The sequence below is a fragment of the Scyliorhinus torazame genome, chromosome 4, assembly GCF_047496885.1.
Source record: "Scyliorhinus torazame isolate Kashiwa2021f chromosome 4, sScyTor2.1, whole genome shotgun sequence".
NCBI classification, from domain to species: Eukaryota; Metazoa; Chordata; class Chondrichthyes; order Carcharhiniformes; family Scyliorhinidae; genus Scyliorhinus; species Scyliorhinus torazame.
In genome coordinates this window covers 250,375,275-250,396,194 of record NC_092710.1, presented here as the reverse complement: position 1 = coordinate 250,396,194, position 20,920 = coordinate 250,375,275, and the positions used below count along the sequence as shown (strand labels likewise).

Here is a 20,920-nt window from a genome sequence, read left to right as displayed (position 1 = left end):
ATATCCATAAGGGCCCATAAAGGGAAGCAAGAGAGCAAAGAAAGGGAGCGACTGTTGAGAGAACTTCTGAGGGTAGACAGGCAATATGCAGAGGCTCCGGAGGAGGGACAGTACAGGGAAAGACAAAGGCTACATATGGAATTTGACCTGCAGACCACAGGCAAAGCAGAAGCACAGTGGAGGAGGGCACAGGGAGTACAGTATGAGTATGGAGAGAAGGCGAGCCGGTTACTGGCCCAACAACTGAGGAAGAGGGGAGCGGCGAGGGAGATAGGTGGGGTGAGGGATGAGGAAGGTGATATGGAACGGGGAGCGGAGAGGGTGAACGGGGTGTTCAAGGCATTCTACGAGAGGCTGTATAAGGCTCAGCCCCCGGAAGGGAAGGAGGGAATGATGCATTTCCTAGATCGGCTGGAATTCCCGATGGTGGAGGAGCAGGAGAGGGCAGGACTGGGAGCACAGATTGAGGTGGAGGAGGTGGTAAAGGGGATTGGGAGCATGCAGGCGGGGAAGGCACCGGGACCGGATGGGTTCCCGGTGGAATTTTATAGGAAATACATGGACCTGCTGGCCCTGCTTTTGACGAGAACCTTTAATGAGGCCAGGGAAAGGGGGAAGTTGCCCCCGACTATGTCGGAGGCGACGATATCGCTACTCTTAAAGAAGGAAAAAGACCCGCTGCAGTGCGGGTCTTACAGGCCTATTTCCCTCCTGAACGTGGATGCTAAGCTCCTGGCCAAGGTGATGGCGACAAGGATAGAGGATTGTGTCCCGGGGGTGGTCCATGAGGATCAAACTGGGTTCGTTAAGGGGAGACAGCTGAACACGAATATACGGACACTGCTAGCGGTGATGATGATGCCCCCGCCGGAGGGGGAGGCGGAGATAGTGGTGGCGATGGACGCTGAGAAAGCATTTGACAGAGTGGAGTGGGACTACCTATGGGAAGTGTTGAAGAGATTTGGTTTTGGAGAGGGGTTTATTGGATGGGTACAGCTGCTATATAGGGCCCCGGTGGCAAGTGTGATCACGAACAGGCAGAGGTCCGACTACTTCCGTCTTTATAGAGGGACAAGACAGGGGTGTCCCCTGTCTCCGTTACTGTTTGCATTGGCAATTGAGCCGCTGGCCATAGCAATGAGGGGCTCTAGGAAGTGGAGGGGAGTACTCAGGGGAGGAGAAGAACACCGGGTATCATTGTATGCAGATGATCTGTTGTTGTATGTTGCGGACCCAGTGGTGGGGATGCCTGAGATAATTGAATATTGGGAAGAGTGAGTTGTTTCTGGTGCATCCGGGGGAGCAGAGCAGGGGAATAGATGATTTACCGCTGAGGAGGGTAACAAGAGATTTCCGGTACTTAGGGATCCAGATAGCCAGGAACTGGGGAACCCTACATAGGCTTAATTTAACACGATTGGTGGAACAGATGGAGAAGGATTTTAAGAGATGGGACATGGTGTCCCTGTCACTGGTGGGCAGGGTGCAGGCGGTCAAAATGGTAGTCCTCCCGAGATTTCTTTTTGTGTTCCAGTGCCTCCCGGTGATGGTTACGAGGGCTTTTTTCAAAAAAATTGAGAAGAGTGTTATGAGCTTTGTGTGGGCTGGGAAAACCCCGAGAGTGAGGCGGGGGTTCTTGCAGCGTAGCAGGGATAGGGGGGGACTGGCACTGTCGAGCTTAAGTGATTATTATTGGGCCGCCAATATCTCAATGGTGTGTAAGTGGATGGGAGAAGGGGAGGGAGCGGCGTGGAAGAGACTGGAAATGGCGTCCTGTAAAGGAACCAGCCTACAAGCATTGGCGACGGCGCCGTTGCCGTTCTCCCCAAAGAAATACACCACAAGTCCAGTGGTGGTGGCAACGCTGAAAATTTGGGGGCAGTGGAGACGGCATAAGGGAATGACGGGTGCCTCGGTGCGGTCCCCGATAAGGAATAATAATAGGTTTGTCCCGGGGAGAATGGATGGGGGATTTAGAACATGGCAGAGAGCAGGGATTGTGCAACTGAGGGATCTGTTCCGAGACGGGACGTTTGCGAGTCTGGGAGCGCTGACGGAAAAATACGGGTTGCCCCAGGGGAATGCATTTCGGTATATGCAATTGAGGGCTTTTGTGAGGCAACAGGTGAGGGAATTTCCGCAGCTCCCGATGCAGGAGATTCAGGATAGAGTGATTTTGGGGACATGGGTGGGGGATGGTAGGGTGTCAGATATATACAGGGAAATGAGAGACGAGGGGGAGATCATGGTGGATGAGCTGAAGGGAAAATGGGAAGAAGAGCTGGGGGAAGAGATCGAAGAGGGGCTGTGGGCAGATGCCCTATGCAGGGTAAACTCTTCGTCTTGGTGTGCCAGGCTTAGCGTGATACAATTCAAGGTGCACATGACCGGAGCAAGGCTCAGTAAATTTTTTGGGGTAGAGGATAGGTGCGGGAGATGCGCGAGAAGCCCAGCGAACCCCACCCACATGTTTTGGTCAAGCTCGGCACTGCATGGGTTCTGGGTGGGGGTGGCAAATGTGCTTTCGAAGGTGGTGGGGGTCCGGGTCGAGTCAAGCTGGGGGTTGGCTATATTCGGGGTTGCAGAAGAGCCGGGAGTGCAGGAGGCGAGAGAGGCTGATGTTTTGGCCTTTGCGTCCCTAGTAGCCCGGCGAAGGATATTGTTAATGTGGAAGGAAGCCAAACCCCCGGGCGTGGAGACCTGGATAAATGACATGGCAGGGTTTATAAAACTGGAACGGATAAAGTTCGCACTAAGAGGTTCGGCTCAAGGGTTCACCAGGCGGTGGCAACCGTTCATTGACTATCTCGCAGAACGATAAAGGAACTGGGAAAGTAGCAGCAGCAACCCAGGGGGGGAGAGGGGGGGGGGGGGGGTCCTCAGGGGTGTTTTTGTATGGATATTTTTACTTGGATATGTATATTGGCTTTTTTCACTTTATTATTTGGGAGAGTTAATATTTTGTTATGGCAGTTGCCATTTAGTTTATATATTATTTATTTATTTGTTGAAAACAGTCACTATTATTTATATTGTTTTATTGTTGTAAAAGGGGGAAAAAAATTTTGTACTGTTTTGTTTGGCCAAAATTTTTTTTTGAATAAAATATATTAAAAAAAAAAAGAGGTAGCACACTTTCTAACTATGATACAGCCCATAGGCATATCACATGTAATAATTGGGGGAGACGTTAACCTTCATACAGATTGGGCGAACCAAATGGGTAAAGGTGGTCTGGAAGAGTTTGTATGCTTTCAGAAAGGTTTCCTGGAAGAATACTTTGTGGAACCAACGAGAAATAAAAATATTTCAGACCTAATTTTGTGCAATGAAACAGGAATTAAAAAATACATAGTTGAAAAACAAAAATACATTCCATTAAAAAAGCAAAAATTAAGCATGGCCCACCCATGGCTTACAAGGGAAGTTAAAGATAGTATTAGATTAAACATGGGGCTGGTTTAGCACAGGGCTAAATCGCTGGCTTTTAAAGCGACCAAGGCAGGCCAGCAGCACGGTTCAATTCCCGTACCAGCCTCCCCGAACAGGCGACGGAATGTGGCGACTAGGGGCTTTTCACAGTAACTTCATACGAAGCCGACTTGCGACAATAAGCGATTTTCATTTCATTTTCTTTTTTCAAGAGAAGAGGTTACAAAGAATTTTAGAAAGCCTGAGGAATGGTGATATTTTAGAAACTAACAAGGGCCACCAAAACAGTTAATAAAAAAGGAAAAAATAAAACGAGAGGGGTGCTTTTGCTAATGCTGTTGGGGAGGGTTTAAACTAATGTGGCAGGGGGGTGGGAACCAAATGAGGTGGTTAGTGGACAGTAAGGAGGTAGTAACTAAAGCCTGTAAGAAACTAGATCATGAAGTCAGCGTGGCTAAGGGGAAGAGTAGGCAGGGAGCAGATGATGAACGCAAACGGACTGATGGTCTGAGGTGCATTTGTTTTAATGCAAGAAGTGTAGTAGGTAAGGCAGATGAACTTAGGGCTTGGATTAGTATCTGGGAGTATGATGTTATTGCTATTACTAAGACTTGGTTGAGGGAAGGGCATGATTAGCAACTAAATATCCCAGGACATCGATGCTTCAGGCGGGATAGAGAGGGAGGTAAAAGGGGTGGAGGAGTTGCATTATTGGTCAGAGAGGATATCACAGCTGTGCTGAAGGAGGGCACTATGGAGGACTCGAGCAGTGAGGCGATATGGGCAGAGCTCAGAAATAGGAAGGGTGCGGTAACAATGTTGGGGCTGTACTACAGACCTCCCAACAGCGAGCGAGATGGAGGTACAAATATGTAAACAGATTATGGAAACATGTAGGAGCAACAGGGTGGAACATTGACTGGGATACACTTAGTGTCAGAGGTCTCGATGGAGCAGAATTTGTAAGGAGCATCCAGGAGGATTTTCTAGAGCAGTATACAAATAGTTCAACTCGGGAAGGGGCCATACTGGACCTGGTGTTGGGGAATGAACCCGGCCAGGTGGTTGAAGTTTCAGTCGGGATTACTTTGGGACTAGTGATCACAATTCCGTAAGTTTTAGAATACTCATGGACGAAGACGAGAATGGTCCTAAAGGAAGAGTGCTAAATTGGGGGAAGGCTAACTGTACCAAAATTCGGCAGGAGTTGGGAAATGTGGATTGGGAGCAGCTGTTTGAAGGGAAATCCACATTTGATATGTGGGAGGCTTTTAAAGAGAGGTTGATTAGAATGCAGGACAGACATGTCCCTGTGAAAATGAGGGATAGAAATGGCAAGATTAGGGAACCATGGACGACAGGTGAAATTGTGAGACTAGCTAAGAGGAAAAAGGAAGCATACATAAGGTCTAGGCGACTGAAGATAGATGAAGCTTGGAAGAATATCGGGAATGTAGGACCAATCTGAAACGAGGAATCAAGAGGGCTAAAAGGGGTCATGAAATATCTTTAGCAAACAGGGCTAAGGAAAATCCCAGAGCCTTTTACTCATATACAAGGAGCAAGAGGGTAACTAGAGAAAGGGTTGGCCCACTCAAGGACAAAGGAGGAAAGTTATGCATGGAGTCAGAAAAAAATGGGTGAGATTCTTAACGAGTACTTTGCATCAATATTCACCGAGGAGAGGGACATGACGGATGTTGAGGTTAGGGATAGATGTTTGATTACTCTAGGTCAAGTCGGCATAAGGAGGGAGGAAGTGTTGGGTATTCTAAAAGGCTTTAAGGTGGACATGTCCCCAGGTCCGGATGGGATCTATCCCAGGTTACTGAGGGAAGTGAGAGAGGAAATAGCTGGGGCCTTAACAGATATCTTTGCAGCATCCTTGAACATGGGTGAGGTACCGGAGGACTGGAGAATTGCTAACCTTGTCCCCTTGTTTAAGAAGGGTAGCAGAGATAATTCAGATAATTATAGACCGGTGAGCCTGACATCAGTGGTAGGGAAGCTGCTGGAGAAGATACTGAGGGATAGGATCTATTCCCATTTGGAAGAAAATGGGCTTATCAGTGATAGGCAACATGGTTTTGTGCAGGGAAGGTCATGTCTTACCAACTTAATAGAATTCTTTGAGGAAGTGACAAAGTTGATTGGTGAGGGAAGGGCTGTAGATGTCATATACATGGACTTCAGTAAGGCATTTGATAAGGTTCTCCATGGTAGGCTGATGGAGAAAGTGACGTCTCATGGGGTCCAGGGTGTACTAGCTAGATGAATAAAGAACTGGCTGGGCAACAGGAGACAGAGTAGTGGTGGAAGGGAGTTTCTCAAAATGGAGAACTGTGACCAGTGGTGTTCCACAGGGATCCGTGCTGGGACCACTGTCGTTTGTGATATACATAAATGATCAGGAGGAAGGTATAGATGGTCTGATTAGCAAGTTTGCAGATGACACGAAGATTGGTGGAGGAGCAGATAGTGAAGGGGACTGTCAGAGAATACAGCAGAATATAGATAGGTTGGAGAGTTGGGCGGAGAAATGGCAGATGGAGCTTAATCCGGGCAAATGCGAGGTGATGCATTTTGGAAGATCAAATTCAAGAGCGAACTATACTGTAAATGAAAAAGCCCTGGGGAAAATTGATGTACAGAGAGATCTGGGTGTTCAGGTCGATTGTACCCTGAAGGTGGCTACGCAGGTCGATAGAGTGGTCAAGAAGGCATTGAATTGTTGAGACAAAGATGAATTTGGAGTAATTTCCAGTCAAAATACATTGGTGAAGAACATACTATGTTTTGCATGCTTTCCTTCATCGGAAGGGGTATTGATTACAAGAGTTGGCAGGTCATGTTACAGTTGTATAAGAATTTGGTTCGGCCACATTTGGAATACTGTGTACAGTTCTGGTCGCCACATTACCAAAAGAATGTGGATGCTTTGGAGAAGGTGTAGAGGAGGTTCACCAGGATGTTGCCTCGTATGGAGGGCGCTAGCTATGAAGAGAGGTTGAGTAGATTAGGATTATTTTCATTAGAAAGACAGAGATTGAGGGGGGACCTCATTGAGGTCTACAAAATCATGAGGTATAGACAGGTGGATAGCAAGAAGCTTGTTCCCAGAATGGGGGACTCAATTACTTGGGGTCACGAGTTCAAGGTGAGAGGGGAAAAGTTTAAGGAAGATATGCGTGGAAAGTTCTTTACGCAGAGGGTGGTGGGTGCCTGGAACGCATTGCCGGCGGAGGTGGTAGAGGCGGGCACGAAAGCGTCATTTAAGAGGTATCTAGACAGATACATGAATGGGCTGGGTGCAGAGGGATACAGATCCTTAGAAAATAGGCGACAGTTTTAGATAGAGGATCTGGATCGGCGCAGGCTTGGAGGGCCGAAGGGCCTGTTCCTGTGCTGTAGTTTTTCTTTGTTCTTCTTCTTTGTTCTAAACTAGCCAGGAATACAAAAAGTTTGCAAGAGATTTTAAAAATAAATAGGAAGAGCCTAGGAAAAGCAAAGAGTAGCCTCTTAAGTGGCAGAGAGGGGAGAAATGATCATGGGAAAATGAAAAAATTGCAGAGATTTGGAGGGGATTATAAAAACAAGAGTTTGCTGAAGAGATAGCGGATGCCCTCATGATTATCCAAAATTCCCCAGATTCTGGAAGGATCCCAGCAGATTGAAAGTTAGCAAATGTGACGCCACTATTCAAGAGAGAAAACACAGAACTACATATTGGACTTGAAATGTTAACTGTTTCTCTCTTCACAGATGCTGTCACAGCTGAGATTTTTAAATTTGTTTTTATTTCAAATCTCCAGCTGCATTTTGCTTTTACTTCTGTCAATATGGCATACTTAGATTTACAATTATGGCCCCACACAAAGGGTTAAGGCACAAGGTCAGGGGCTGGATTCTCAGTCGGCAGGAATTCCCACTTCACCAGCAGCATACCAACAGCAGATTTCCCGACAGCGTGGGGGTGCCACAATGGGAAACCCCATTGACCAGCTGCTGGGACGGAGGATCCCGCTGCACCGAAAACGCGTGCGGCGGGATGGAGAATCCCACCCAAGGGCTCATGGAGTTGGGAGCAGTATATTAGCATGGATAGAGGACTGGGTAACAGACAGGAAGCTGAACATCACGTAACAATAGTTATTGATTTATGACCACATGAGATTCTATGAAGATGTATAATTACAAACAGAATCGTAGATGTTTACAGCTTCGGCCCAGCTTTTCCATGCCGCCCAGTTTCTATCACTAAGCTAGCCCCACTTGCTCGCATTTGGCCCATATCCCTCTATACCCACCCTGCCCATGTAACTGTCTAACTGTTTTTTTTTTTTAAAGGAAAAAATTGTACCCGCCTCTACCACTGCCTCTGGCAGCTCGTTCCAGATGCTCGCCACCCTGTGTGAAGAAATTTCCCTTCTGGTATCTTTTGCATCTCTCCCCTCACCTTAAACTGTGCCCTCTCGTTCTAGACTCCTCTACCTTTGGGAAAGGATATTGACTATCGACCTTATCGATGCCCCTCATTATTTTATAGACCTCTATAAGGTCACCCCTAAGCCTCCTACACTCCAGGGAAAAAAGGTCCCAGCCTATCCAGCCTCTCTTTATAGCTCAGACCATCAAGTCCTGGTAGCATCCTTGTAAATCTCTTCTGCACTTCAGATCTGATAACTTCCTGGGGTAGAAGAGGGGGGGGGGGGGGGGAAAGAGAAATTATTTCTTATAACTAGCCACCTGATGGAAAATAATGCTTTTCCATCTTTAACAGAAAGACATGAACAAAGTTAAAAAAATGTAAATAAGACCATATTGTATCCAACATTCATTGCACAACACAAATGCACAATTCAAGGACTTTTCATCTCTCTTGTGGAAGAAAATGAATATCCTATTTTATACCTTCTATAAAATGCAATACAATAATTACCATATTCCCCTGTGTTGCTGTTCCGGTAGTCCTAAGAAAAAGAAAATGAAAATTTATTTTTAAAATTCATCTGCCGTATACCATAGAAATCATTACTACTGGCATGGTTGCATTTTTGATATTGCAAGCAAAAGTGGTTTAGAAATGGCATAATATTCTTTAAATCAAATACATTTGTAAAACAGGGCCGCAGAATAATGCTGCTTGCAGGGGCCCCAAAATGCAGAACGACAATGTTAGCAGGACAGTTTTGATTCCACTTGGTTTCTAATCTGCCTGACTCCTTTGGGAATGGAGAAAGAGTAAAATAGGCCTTCCTGGGCTGATCACAAGATACGTTTTGTTGAAAACCTATTTCTTTTCAATCTCACAGACTATCAATTCTTGACTATTGCTGAAAAAGTAGATATGCTGCTGAAGGCTTGCACAGGGCAGATTCACAAGAATACCAATTATTTTTTTAAAATGTTTTTATTAAGGCATTTGTATAAACAGTAAGCACAAACAAACAAGCAGAATCATAATAAACAACTAGCTAACCAACCCCCAGCCATTCCCCTCCTCCCGTCCTGCCTTCCTCATTTTAACCCCTTTATCTCCTCCTCTCCCCACCCACCCATGCCTCAATTCTCCTCTAAGAAGTCGATGAACGGCGACCAGCTCCGAGCAAATCCATCTGATCCTCTCAAGATGAACTTAATTTTCTCCAACCGTAGGAACTCTGCTGGGTCGGTCGCTCGCTCCCCCCCCCCCCCCCCCGCCCCGGTTTTGGTGGCTCTGGGTCCCTCCACTCCAACAAAATCCGTCTCTGGGCTACCAGGAAGACCAGGACAACGGCCTCTCCCGCCCCGTGGACTCCCTGGTCTTTCGACACTCCAAATATCGCCACTTCTGGATTGTGAACCACCTTCCCCTCAACACCTCGGACATCACGGGGGCGATTCTCCGATATTGAGGCCAAGTGGTCGCACCGTCGCGTTTCATGACGGCGCAAACAGGGCCCGGACACAAATTATTCTGGCCCCCTATGGCGCTGGAGCGGTTCACGCTAAATGGGCGCCGCGCCAACCCGCGCATACACGGGGAACGTCTTACACACGCCGGTCCCTCACCAACATGGAGCCGGTGTTATGGGGCCGCGCGCGGAAGGAGGCAGTCCTGGGGGGGGGGGGGGGGGGGGGGAGAGAAAGAGAGGCCGGCCCGCCGATTGGGGGGCCGTGGGCAAAACCCCATCGGAAGCCACCCCGGTGAAGGATTCCTCCCCCACCCCCCACCCCCCCAGCGTTCCCGCCGGCAGCGACCAGGGGTGGACGGCGCCAGCGGGAACCTTTCGTGTCGTGGTGGCTGCTCGGTCCATTTGGCTGGAGAATCACCGCTTGCCGGTTCTCCGAGCGGCCCGGTGCAAATCGCGCGCCGCTGGTTTCCCGGGGGGGGGGGGGGGGCGTGGCGCGATTCACGCGGTGCCCCAGCGATTCTCCCACCCGGCGTGTGTGGGGATGGGGGGGGGGGGGGGGGGGGGGGTTGAGAATAGCGCCCCTAGTCAGCGAACCCCTACCAGAACCCCTTCAGTTTCAAACATGGCCAAAATATCTGTACATGGTTTGTGGGCCTCACCACACACCGTCCACACCTGTCCTCTACCCCCCAAAAAGCCTGCTCATCCGAGCCGCTGTTAGCCACCGTCCTGTGCGCACTATGAGCTACCTTAAACTGGATAAGGCTGAGCCTCGCTCACGAGGACACATTCACACTCCCCAGGGCCTCTTCCCACGACCCGGCCTTCATTCCGCCCCCCCCGCCTCCCGCAGTTCCTCCGTCCATTTCAGTTTGACTTCCCCTATCAGGGCTCCCTCCCAGTCCATTAGCTCCTTATAAATCTCAGACACTTCACCCTCACCCACTCCTTCCCTCGATAGCACCTTATCCTGCAACTCCAAGTTCTGCAGACGGGGAAAGGACAGCACCTGCTTCCTCACAAAGTCTCGAACCTGTAAGTATCCAAACTCGTTCCCGTTGGGCAGCTTATATTTCTATCCTCTAAGCACGCAAAGCTGCTCCCCACAAACGGGTCCCCAAACCGCTCGATCCCACCCCCAAAACCTCACATCCAACCCCCCCCCCCCCCTCTCGCCGGTGTGAACTGCTTGTCCCTGTGGCACCTTCCAATCTCAGATGCTGCCGTCACTGCCCCCATACCCACAGGGCCGCCACGACCGGGCACGTGGTGTACTTAGCCAGCGAGAACAGCAGAGGTGCCGTCAACAAAGCCCCTAAACTCATACCCCTGCAAGAGGCTGCTTCCACCTTCTCCTACGCCGACCCCTCCCCCACTAGCCACTTCCTCATCATAGCAATATTTGCTGCCCAGTAGTAATTTATTATGTTTGGCAAGGCCAACCCACCCCCAACCCCTTCTCGCCTCATCCCAACAGCTCATCCTACACCCATCGGGTTCTCCCCGCCCACTCACAAAAACCCCGAGATCAAAGTATTGACTTCCTTGAAGAATGATTTTGGGACGAAGATCGGGAAGTTCTGAAAGACAAATAAGAGCCTCGGCAGCACCGTCATTTTCACTGTCGGCCCCCGCCCCGCCAGCAATGGTCGCAACAAATCCCACTTCTTAAAATCCCCCTTCATCTGTTCACAAACCAAGCCAGATTCAACTTGTGCAACTGCTCCCATCCCCACACAATCTGGATGTCCAAGTATCTGAAGCTCGCTAACATCTATTTAAAACACCCAACCTCCTCGCCTGGCCCCTGGCCTCGATCAGGAACACCTCACTCTTCCCATGTTTAGCTTATATTGAGAAAGCCGGCCAAACTCCTGCAGAGCACTCATGGTTCTCCCAATACCTCCAAGTGGGCCCGAAATATACAGCAGCAGGTCGCCTACATATAACGAAACCCTGTGCTTAATCCCCCACCCAATCCCTCGACGCTCAAAGCACCATTGTCAATGACTCAATTGCCAAGACAAAAAAGCAACAGGGAGAGTGGTCACCGCTGCCTTGCGCCGCGGTGCAGCCTGAAGTACCCCAAGCTCACCCGATTCATCTGCACTCTCGCTACCGACGCCCTATACAGCAGCCGAACCCTGTCCACAAATCCATGCCCAAACCCAAATCATCCCAACACCTCCCACAGATACACTCACTCCACCCGATCAAAAGCCTCCTCTGCGTCCATTGCCACTACCACCTTAATGTCCTGCCCCTCCGGGTCACGTTTTGCAATTTCCTAACATTCGCTGACAATTGCCTTCCCTTTACAAATCCGGTCTGATCTTCCCCTATCAACCCGGCACAGTCCTTGATATGCGAGGCCAGGATCTTTGTCAGCAACTTAAGTGTCTACATTCGATAGTGATATCAGGCGGTAGGTTCCAACCTTCTCTGGATCTTTATCTTTTTTCACTAGTAGGGACATGGATGCTTGACATAATGGAGGGGGGGGGGGGGGGCCTTTCCCTCACATCATATGTTCTCACCAGCAGAGGCCCCAGGTCCCCCCCCTCTCCCCCCAAACCTCTTAGAAGATTCTACTGGGAACTCAGCCGGGCCCGGGGCCTTCCCTGCCTGCATCGCCCCCATGCCCTCCACGCCCTCCATCACCTCCACCAGTCCATGGGGGCCCCCAGCCCCTCCACCAGTTAATCCTCCACCTTAGGGACCTTCAACCCACCCAGGAATGCCGCATTCCCACCGGTTAGAGGCTCCGATTCATAAAGCCTCCTGTGAAACTCCTCAAATACCCATTCACCCCAACCGGATCCAGTACCACCCATCCCATGTCGCCCTTCATTCTTCCAATCTCCCTCGCCTCTTGCTTCCCAAGTTGGTTGGCCAGCATCTTACTAGCCTTCTCCCGGTAGACATACACTGCCTCTCTGGCCCTCTGCAAATGCCCTACTGCCTTCCCTATGGACATGGACACCAGCCCGAACTCAAACTCCACATCGTCCCAGTTTGGAGCAGAAACATTAACCAAAACTACCGGCATCATCTTGGTTTGAAAAAGGTCTAGTCTATATCAGTTACCCTGGAAGGGTAATGTGTCTCTATAAATTGAGCAATGTGTGAAGTTAACCATTTCACACTGCAACTGTGCAGTAGCAACACGAGTGCTTCCCAGTTTTGAGGGATTTTCTTATGAGCAAAAGTTAAACAGGTTGGAACTCTGCTCATGAGAATTTATACAATTCTTATGGGACTTGACAGGGTAAATGCTGCGATGATGTTACCCGTCATGGGAGAATCTAGGGCCAGAAGGCATAGTCTCAGAATAATGGGGTGCCAGTTTAAGACAGAGAGGAGTGAGTGTCTTTGGAACTCCTTGCTACAGAGAGTTGTGGGGGCAGAGTCCTCGTGTATATTTAAGACAGATAGATTCTTGACCAGTAAGGGAATCAAGGGTTACAGCGAAAGGGGCAAGTGGACATGAGGAATGCCAGATCAATCATGATCCTATTGAATGGCAGAGCGGGCTCAAGGGGCCAGACAGCCCACTCCTGTTACTATTCCTTATGGTCTTATAGAGTGGTCTTCTTCACTAACAGGATGCTGCCATCAAGCCAAAAAGGCGCGACCTTTCACATGAGAGATTATGTGCTGGTGTGGTGCCAGATATGTTAGCTACACATCCCAATGACGAGTGGATTGGATCACGCAGCACGTCTTTTTGGCTATTCCCAAAAGGCAAAGCATGTACCACATCTAACCAGTCCATATTTGCAAAACTCAAATAGTATCTATTTGAGGAAATCACTATAAATGATTTGGAGGAAAATGTAACTGGTCTGATTAGTAAGTTTGCAGACGACACAAAGGTTGGTGGAATTGCGGATAGCGATGAGGACTGTCTGAGGATACAGCAGGATTTAGATTGTCTGGAGACTTGGGCGGAGAGATGTCAGATGGAGTTTAATCCGGACAAATGTGAGCTAATGCATTTTGGAAGGGCTAATGCAGGTAGGGAATATACAGTGAATGGTAGAACCCTCAAGAGTATTGAAAGTCAAAGAGATCTAGGAGTACAGGTCCACAGGTCATTGAAAGGGGCAACACAGGTGGAGAAGGTAGTCAAGAAGGCATACGGCATGCTTGCCTTCATTGGCCGGGGCATTGAGTATAAGAATTGGCAAGTCATGTTGCAGCTGTATAGAACCTTAGTTAGGCCACACTTGGAGTATAGTGTTCAATTCTGGTCGCCACACTACCAGAAGGATGTGGAGGCTTTAGAGAGGGTGCAGAAGAGATTTACCAGAAGGTTGCCTGGTATGGAGGGCATAAGCTATGAGGAGCGATTGAATAAACTCGGTTTGTTCTCACTGGAACGAAGGAGGTTGAGGGGCGACCTGATAGAGGTATACAAAATTATGAGGGGCATAGACAGAGTGGATAGTCAGAGGCTTTTCCCCAGGGTAGAGGGGTCAATTACTAGGGGGCATAGGTTTAAGGTGAGAGGGGCAAGGTTTAGAGTAGATGTACGAGGCAAGTTTTTTACGCAGAGGGTAGTGGGTGCCTGGAACTCACTACCGGAGGAGGTAGTGGAAGCAGGGACGATAGTGACATTTAAGGGGCATCTTGACAAATATATGAATAGGATGGGAATAGAAGGATACGGACCCAGGAAGTATAGAAGATTGTAGTTTAGTCGGGCAGTATGGTCGGCACGGGCTTGGAGGACCGAAGGGCCTGTTCCTGTGCTGTACATTTCTTTGTTCTTTGTAGCCACCATTTGATGTGATTTGGGGATTGGACAGCACTTGCTAAACAATCCCGACTGTGCTGATTAAACTGACAACCAAAGTTAAGATCAGTCGAGCTTGCAGAGTGGCTCATCAAAGTACTAGAAGCTACAAATATTCACAGAAAGATCATGCCCATGTGCTGCGCCTTTTGAAACTAAGCGGGGCGTTGGGGGGGAAAGAGAGACAGACATTCTCTGGTTCATTCCTTTTTTAAAAAAAAATGTATTTTATTCCAAACATGTATAAACAAGAGCAATAACAAATACAACACAATCAACAACATAGCTTATACAGCTTTATCCCGTTTTACCCTCCCCTACGATGAACAGTTCTTCAAACATTGTCATGAACAATCCCAACCGTGCCTCGAATCCCTCCTCTGACCCCCAACTTAAATTTTATCTTTTCCAAATGTAGAAAGTTATACAAGTCCCCCAACCAGGCTGCCACTCCTGGTGGCGTGTCTGCCTTCCAATTTAGCAAAATCCTCTGTCGGACAATTAAAGAAGTAAAAGGCATAATGTCGACCTTTTTCACTTCCATCAGTTCCGGCACCTCCGAGACCCCAAAGATCACCACCATTGGGTCTGGCCTGACCTCTACCCGTATAATTTTGGATAATATGCCAAACACCGCTTCCCAGTACCTTATCAGCTTCTCAGACCCCCAGAACATGTGTACATGGTTCACTTGCCCTCGTCCACATTTGTCACACACATCAACCAGCCCATGAAATGACCCACTCATTCGTGTTCGAGTCATGTGCACTCTGTCTTAAGCTGGATCGGGCTCATCAGTGCACAAGTAATAGCATTCACCCTACGCATAGCTTCATATTACAGGACCCAATCTATTTCCTCCCCCCAGCTCCTCCTCCCACTTACATTTAATCTTGAAAGTGCCTCCTCAGTTGGATCCATACCTTAACCATCGATTGCACCACCAGGTTCACAGAGTACTTCCTTGGGACAAAGGGTAGAGGGGCCGTCACCAAGGCTCTCAGGCTGGATTCCCTGCGGATTCCTCTTCCATCCTAACCCACTCTGCTCCCTCCTCCCCCCACCACTGCCTCACCGTCTCCACATTTGATTTGATTTTGTTTGTTGTCTAGTGTACCGAGGTACAGTGAAAAGTATTTTTCTGCGAGCAGCTCAACAGATCATCAAGTACATGAAATGAAAAGAAAAGGACATAATAGGGCTACACAAGATACACAATGCAACTACATAAACACCGGCATCAGGTGAAGCATACAGGGGTGTAGTGTTAATCAGGTCAGTCCATAAGAGGGTTGTTTGGTAACAGCGGGGAAGCTGTTTTTTGAGTCTGTTCGTGCGTGTTCTCAGACGTTTGTGCCTCCTGCCCGATGGAAGAAGTTGGAAGAGTGAGTAAGCCGGGTGGGAGGGGTCTTCGGCAAGTAATAATGCAACAGGTTCGGCAGTGCCAACCCCTCTTTCGGTCTCTGCCTCTGTAGAAGGGCCTTCTTTACCCTCGGCACCTTCCCCGCCTATACAAACTTCGAGATTATTGCCTCTAATTTCTGAAAGACTTCGGGAGGAAGATCAGGAGGGCTTGGAAGACAAATAAGAACCTTGGCAACACATTCATTTTCATGGTCTGCACTCTCCCTGCCAATGTCAAATGCAATATAACCCATCTCTTAAGGTCCCCTTTAATCTCTTCCACCAGTGTTGTCAAGTTCCAATTGAGCATTGTGGCCCATTCCCTTGTCATCCAATTCCCTAAGTATCTAAATCCTTCCCTAAAGATGGTAACATCTTTAGGTTGGCCTTCAGCCCCACCTCGTTCACCGAAAATATCTTGCTCTTCCCTATGTTTAATCTATATCCTGAGAAGGCCATAACCTTTCCAGTATTCCCATGATCCTTACCATACTCTCAAGCAGGTCCAACACAAACAAACAATAACAGGTCATCAGCATATAGCGATACCCATGGCAGCACAGTGGTTAGCACAGTTGCTTCACCGTTCCAGGGTCCCAGGTTCGATTCCTGGCTTGGGTCACTGTCTGTGCGGAGTCTGCACGTTCTCCCCGTGACTACGTGGGTTTCCTCCGGCTGCTCCGGTTTCCTCCCACAGTCCAAAGATGTGCAGGTTAGATGGATTGGTCATGCCAAATTGACCTTAGTGTCCAGAAAGATTGGGTGGGGTTACTGGGATACGGTGGGGTGTGGGCTTGGGTGGGGTGCACTTTCCAAGGGCCGGTACAGACTCGATGGGTCAAATGGCCTCCTTCTGCACTGTAAATTCTATGATTCAATGTTCCCTACTTTCCCTCACAATCCTCCGCCACTCCGTAGACTCCTTAAGGGTCATCGCCAAGGGTTCAATCACCAACATAAATCGCAACGGCGATAGTGGACATCCCCGTCTAGTTACTCTATACAGCTAAAAATTGTGAGCTCATTCCATTCGTGGCAACAAGTGCCACTGGGGCTATATTATAACAAGCGCACCCACACCACAAACTTCAGCCCAAATCCAAATCTGTCCAAAATTTCAAGTGAATACCTCCATCCCAACGATCGACGGCCTTCTCTGCATCCATGGAGACAACAACCTCCAGCACCAGCACCTGCAACCCCCCCCCCCCCCACCCACCTCCCAGTGTCATTATCACATTCAATAGCGGGGAGAGCTGGCTGCCTTTTACAAAACCGGTTTGGTCTTCTGCGACCATCTGAGACCCCCCCTCCACCATCCGATCCTTCCCGCCAACACCTTGGCCAGCACCTTTACGTCAGTATTTAACAACAAAATGGACCTATATAACTCCACCAGAAAGCCATCAAGCCCCGGTGCTTTCCCCGACTTCATTCCCTTAATATTTTCAATCACCTCCCTTAGGTTCAATGGTTCTTCCAATGTTTGCCTCTTCTCCTCCTCCAGCCTTGGGAATTCCAAAATATCAATGAACCTTCCCATGATCACCCCTTAAGGACCACCGCCTCCACCTCTCGCAGCTTCGCTCCTAGTGCCTCGTGGCACTTTTTCATGAGGTCCATTGTTACCTGCAGTGGCACTACTACACCCTCGATGGCCCTCGACCAGTCCCCTTGCATTTCTCTTCATTGGTGCTGAGGTTCATCCTTAATAAAAGCCATTAATCGCTCTGCCTGAGCTTTTCCTTCATGTGGCGATGCTTCTCCTTTGCCGCCATTCTATTGGACTTTGCTGCGCCTCGAGTTGCCTCCATTTTTTGGGCCGGGTTTTAAAGCAATTTCTGCCGGGTCCGATAGATTACCGGCATAGGTCCCGGGGAACGTTCTGTCTTCTTCAACCCTTGTGCCTTTATTCCCCCCCCCTTCCCCGGAGGTGACCAGTTACTGGGGTATAAAGTGCTGAAACCATTGTTTTCGAGTCGGAGCCATCCTTGTGTCGTCGCTTATGGCATGGCCGCCAACAGAAGCTCCCTGCTTCATTCCTAACGGCTATGCCTTAACCAGAGTTGACCAACTCTATTTTAATTTTTTTTTAAAGCTTGGCTGTTAACTGCTCTTTGGTGCATTCTTCAAGGCAATGCCTCTACCAGAATCAACTTGTCAATCAATCAGCTCTTTCTTCTCATGCAGTATGAATTATTGTTCCTTTACAATTGGCATTCTTGTAAATCTGAGTGAAAGACAAAAAGCTTCAACAGCAGGTTTTGTACTACCAAATGATTATTTATTCCCAACTCCATTGTTTTTCCATTACAACTATAACGTATTCTTCCCAACCAATTTACATTGTATACTACTTCAACTCAAACTCCGAACTGGATGCTAACATTTTGATATTAATCTGGCAGAGCTGCAACATTAGTATTTTGTAGAGTTCAGCTTTCCCCCAGTTCCCATCCTTTTCCAACGCCGTCATTTGATCAGCCTGAATGGCGGCCATCTAGATTAATGCCAATCCTATACGCGACCAGGTACCAAGGGGCACGCAGCACAATACAGGTTTCAAATTGCTATCCACGTGGAAAAGCATTTGCTCAATTTTTTTCTGCAATGACTCTGGGTATTCAATTATGTCCTGTCACACGACTGCAAACTTCAAATAATCATGGATGTTTAGAAAAGGAATAACAATTTACATTCCGATACCAGTTTGAGAGTTCAATCTTCCACCATAGATGCACAAAGGAAACAAATGTTAAGAGAAAAGAAATACTGCATGGACCAGAAGTTCAGCAGTGCAGCAGAGATGCACTTGCAATAAAAATTAACAAGCTCTTCAGGATGTTTAAGAATTGAGAAACACTGAATAAATGTTGACATGTTCCTATAAAAGTATTTGATGCATTATAAAATGCTAATGGCCTGCGATTGATGGGAGCAAGATGTATTGCACAGAAGCAGTCATTGACATTTTCAATGTACATTATTCAGCATTCCTCTTAAGGATATTTGAAACAGTTTGTTTGAATGGTTATATTAATTTAAAATTTCATTTCTAGGCCACTAGTTTTAAATTTAGCAAGGATATATTTACATGGACCATTTCCTGTGAAAAGAACAACCTGAAGACTAAGCAAACCTGAAGTTCTATTAGTAATAAAACATTATTTGTATTACAATATGCATAATTAGCAGCTTGCAGCCATTCATTTATCCCAAGAGATAAAATAATTTCAACTGTAAATTTGAATTCTCCATTTCAGGTACCATGTACAAGAGAATGAATAAAAGGAACACATCTCTACAATTTCCTCCTTCATTTTTAGAAAGGCCTTCACTTCCATCATCACCACTTAAGGACCAGTCACAATAACTATGAGTTTTGTTTTCCAAGTTCTTGCAAATAACTAATTTAATAGGAATTATGGTGTTGTTCTCCCACTTCCAACCTCACCATGTTTTGATATTAACTGCAACAAATAGAAATACTGATGACTTTTTTTTGTTGGGGGAAATTGTTCTGAACGATTGTATTAGCTGAGAACAGGCGAGCCAATTTTCCCCTTGAGCCCTATCCTTGCTCAACAGAAACCTATCAGTATCAGATTTGAAATTAAAAATGGATAGAGCATCAATTGACATTTAGAGAGAGTTCCAAACATCTACCGTATGTGCATTGAAGTGTTTCCTAATCTCACTCTTTAAAGGCATGGCTCTAACTTTTAGGCCATGTTTCCTAGTTCTAGATTCCTCAGCCAGTGGCAATAGTTCCTCTCTACCTGTGCTCAGTTTCATTTAATATCTTTAAAATCATCCCTTAACCTTCTTAATTCTAAGTAATAAGAACATAAGAACAAGGAGCAGGAGTAGGCCATCTGGCCCCTCGAGCCTGCTCCACCATTCAATGGGATCATGGCTGATCTTTTGTGGACTCAGCTCCACTTTCCGGCCCGAACACCATAACCCTTAATCCCTTTATTCTTCAAAAAACTATCTTTATCTTAAAAACATTTAATGAAGGAGCATATACTGCTTCACTGGGCAAGGAATTCCATAGATTCACAACCCTTGGGGTGAAGAAGTTCCTCCTAAACTCAGTCCTAAATCTACTTCCCCTTATTTTGAGGCTATGCCCCCTAGTTCTGCTTTCACCCGCCAGTGGAAACAACCTGCCCGCATCTATCCTCCATCCCTCTAGCAATGAAGGACAAAATTCCATTTGCCTTCTTAATCACCTGTTGCACCTGTAAACCAACTTTTTGCGACTCATGCACTAGCACACCCAGGTCTCTCTGCACAGCAGCATGTTTTAATATTTTATCATTTAAATAATAATCCCGTCTGCTGTTATTCCTACCAAAATGGATAACCTCACATTTGTCAACATTGTATTCCATTTGCCAGACCCTAGCCCATTCACTTAGCCTATCCAAATCCCTCTGCAGACTTCCAGTATCCTCTGCACTTTTTGCTTTACCACTTACCTTAAGTGTCGTCTGCAAACTTGGACACATTGCCCTTGGTCCCCAACTCCAAATCATCCATGTAAATTGTGAACAATTGTGAGCCCAACACTGATCCCTGAGGGACACCACTAGCTACTGATTGCCAACCAGAGAAACACCCATTAATCCCCACACTTTGCTTTCTATTAATTAACCAATCCTCTATCCATGCTACTACTTTCCCCTTAATGCCATGCATCTTTATCTTATGCAACAACCTTGTGTGTGGCACCTTGTCAAAGGCTTTCTGGAAATCCAGATATACACCACATCCATTGGCTCCCCTTTATCTACCGCACTGTTAATGTCCTCAAGAAATTCCACTAAGTTAGTTAGGCATGACCTGCCCTTTATGAACCCATGCTGCGTCTGCCCAATGGGACAATTTCCATCCAGATGCCTCGCTATTTCTTCCTTGATGATAGATTCCAGCACCTTCCCTACTACCGAAGTTAAGCTCACTGGCCTATAATTACCCGCTTTCTGCCTACCTCTTTTTTAAAACAGTGGTGTGCCACCCCAGAGTCTAGTGAATTTTGGTAAATTAGCACTAGTGATAATTTACCAAAATTCACTAGACTCTGGGGTGGTCCCGGCGGATTGGAAATTAGCAACCGTGACACCACTGTTTAAAAAAGGAGGAAGGCAGAAAGCGGGTAATTATAGGCCAGTGAGCTTAACTTCAGTAGTAGGGAAGGTGCTGGAATCTATCAAGGAAGAAATAGCGAGGCATCTGGATGGAAATTGCCCCATTGGGCAGACGCAGCAATTTCCCTAGCCATCTCTTTTAGCACTCTGGGATGCATTCCATCAGGTCCAGGAGACTGGTCTACCTTTAGCCCCATTAGCTTGCCCATCACTACCTCCTTGGTGATATCAATCCTCTC

The 20,920-nt window shown here is 47.4% G+C and overlaps 1 protein-coding gene across 23 annotated transcripts in view; it reads right to left on the bottom strand.

The window, feature by feature from the left end:
* LOC140410875 (clathrin coat assembly protein AP180-like) overlaps positions 1–20,920 on the bottom strand; it is a 390,745-nt gene that overhangs the window by 119,228 nt on the left and 250,597 nt on the right. For all 23 annotated transcript variants that reach the window (XM_072499615.1, XM_072499614.1, XM_072499616.1 and 20 more), the window contains one exon: positions 8,372–8,402. In XM_072499615.1, coding sequence (XP_072355716.1) covers positions 8,372–8,402 — 31 coding nt within the window. The remainder of the gene's footprint in view (positions 1–8,371; positions 8,403–20,920) is intronic.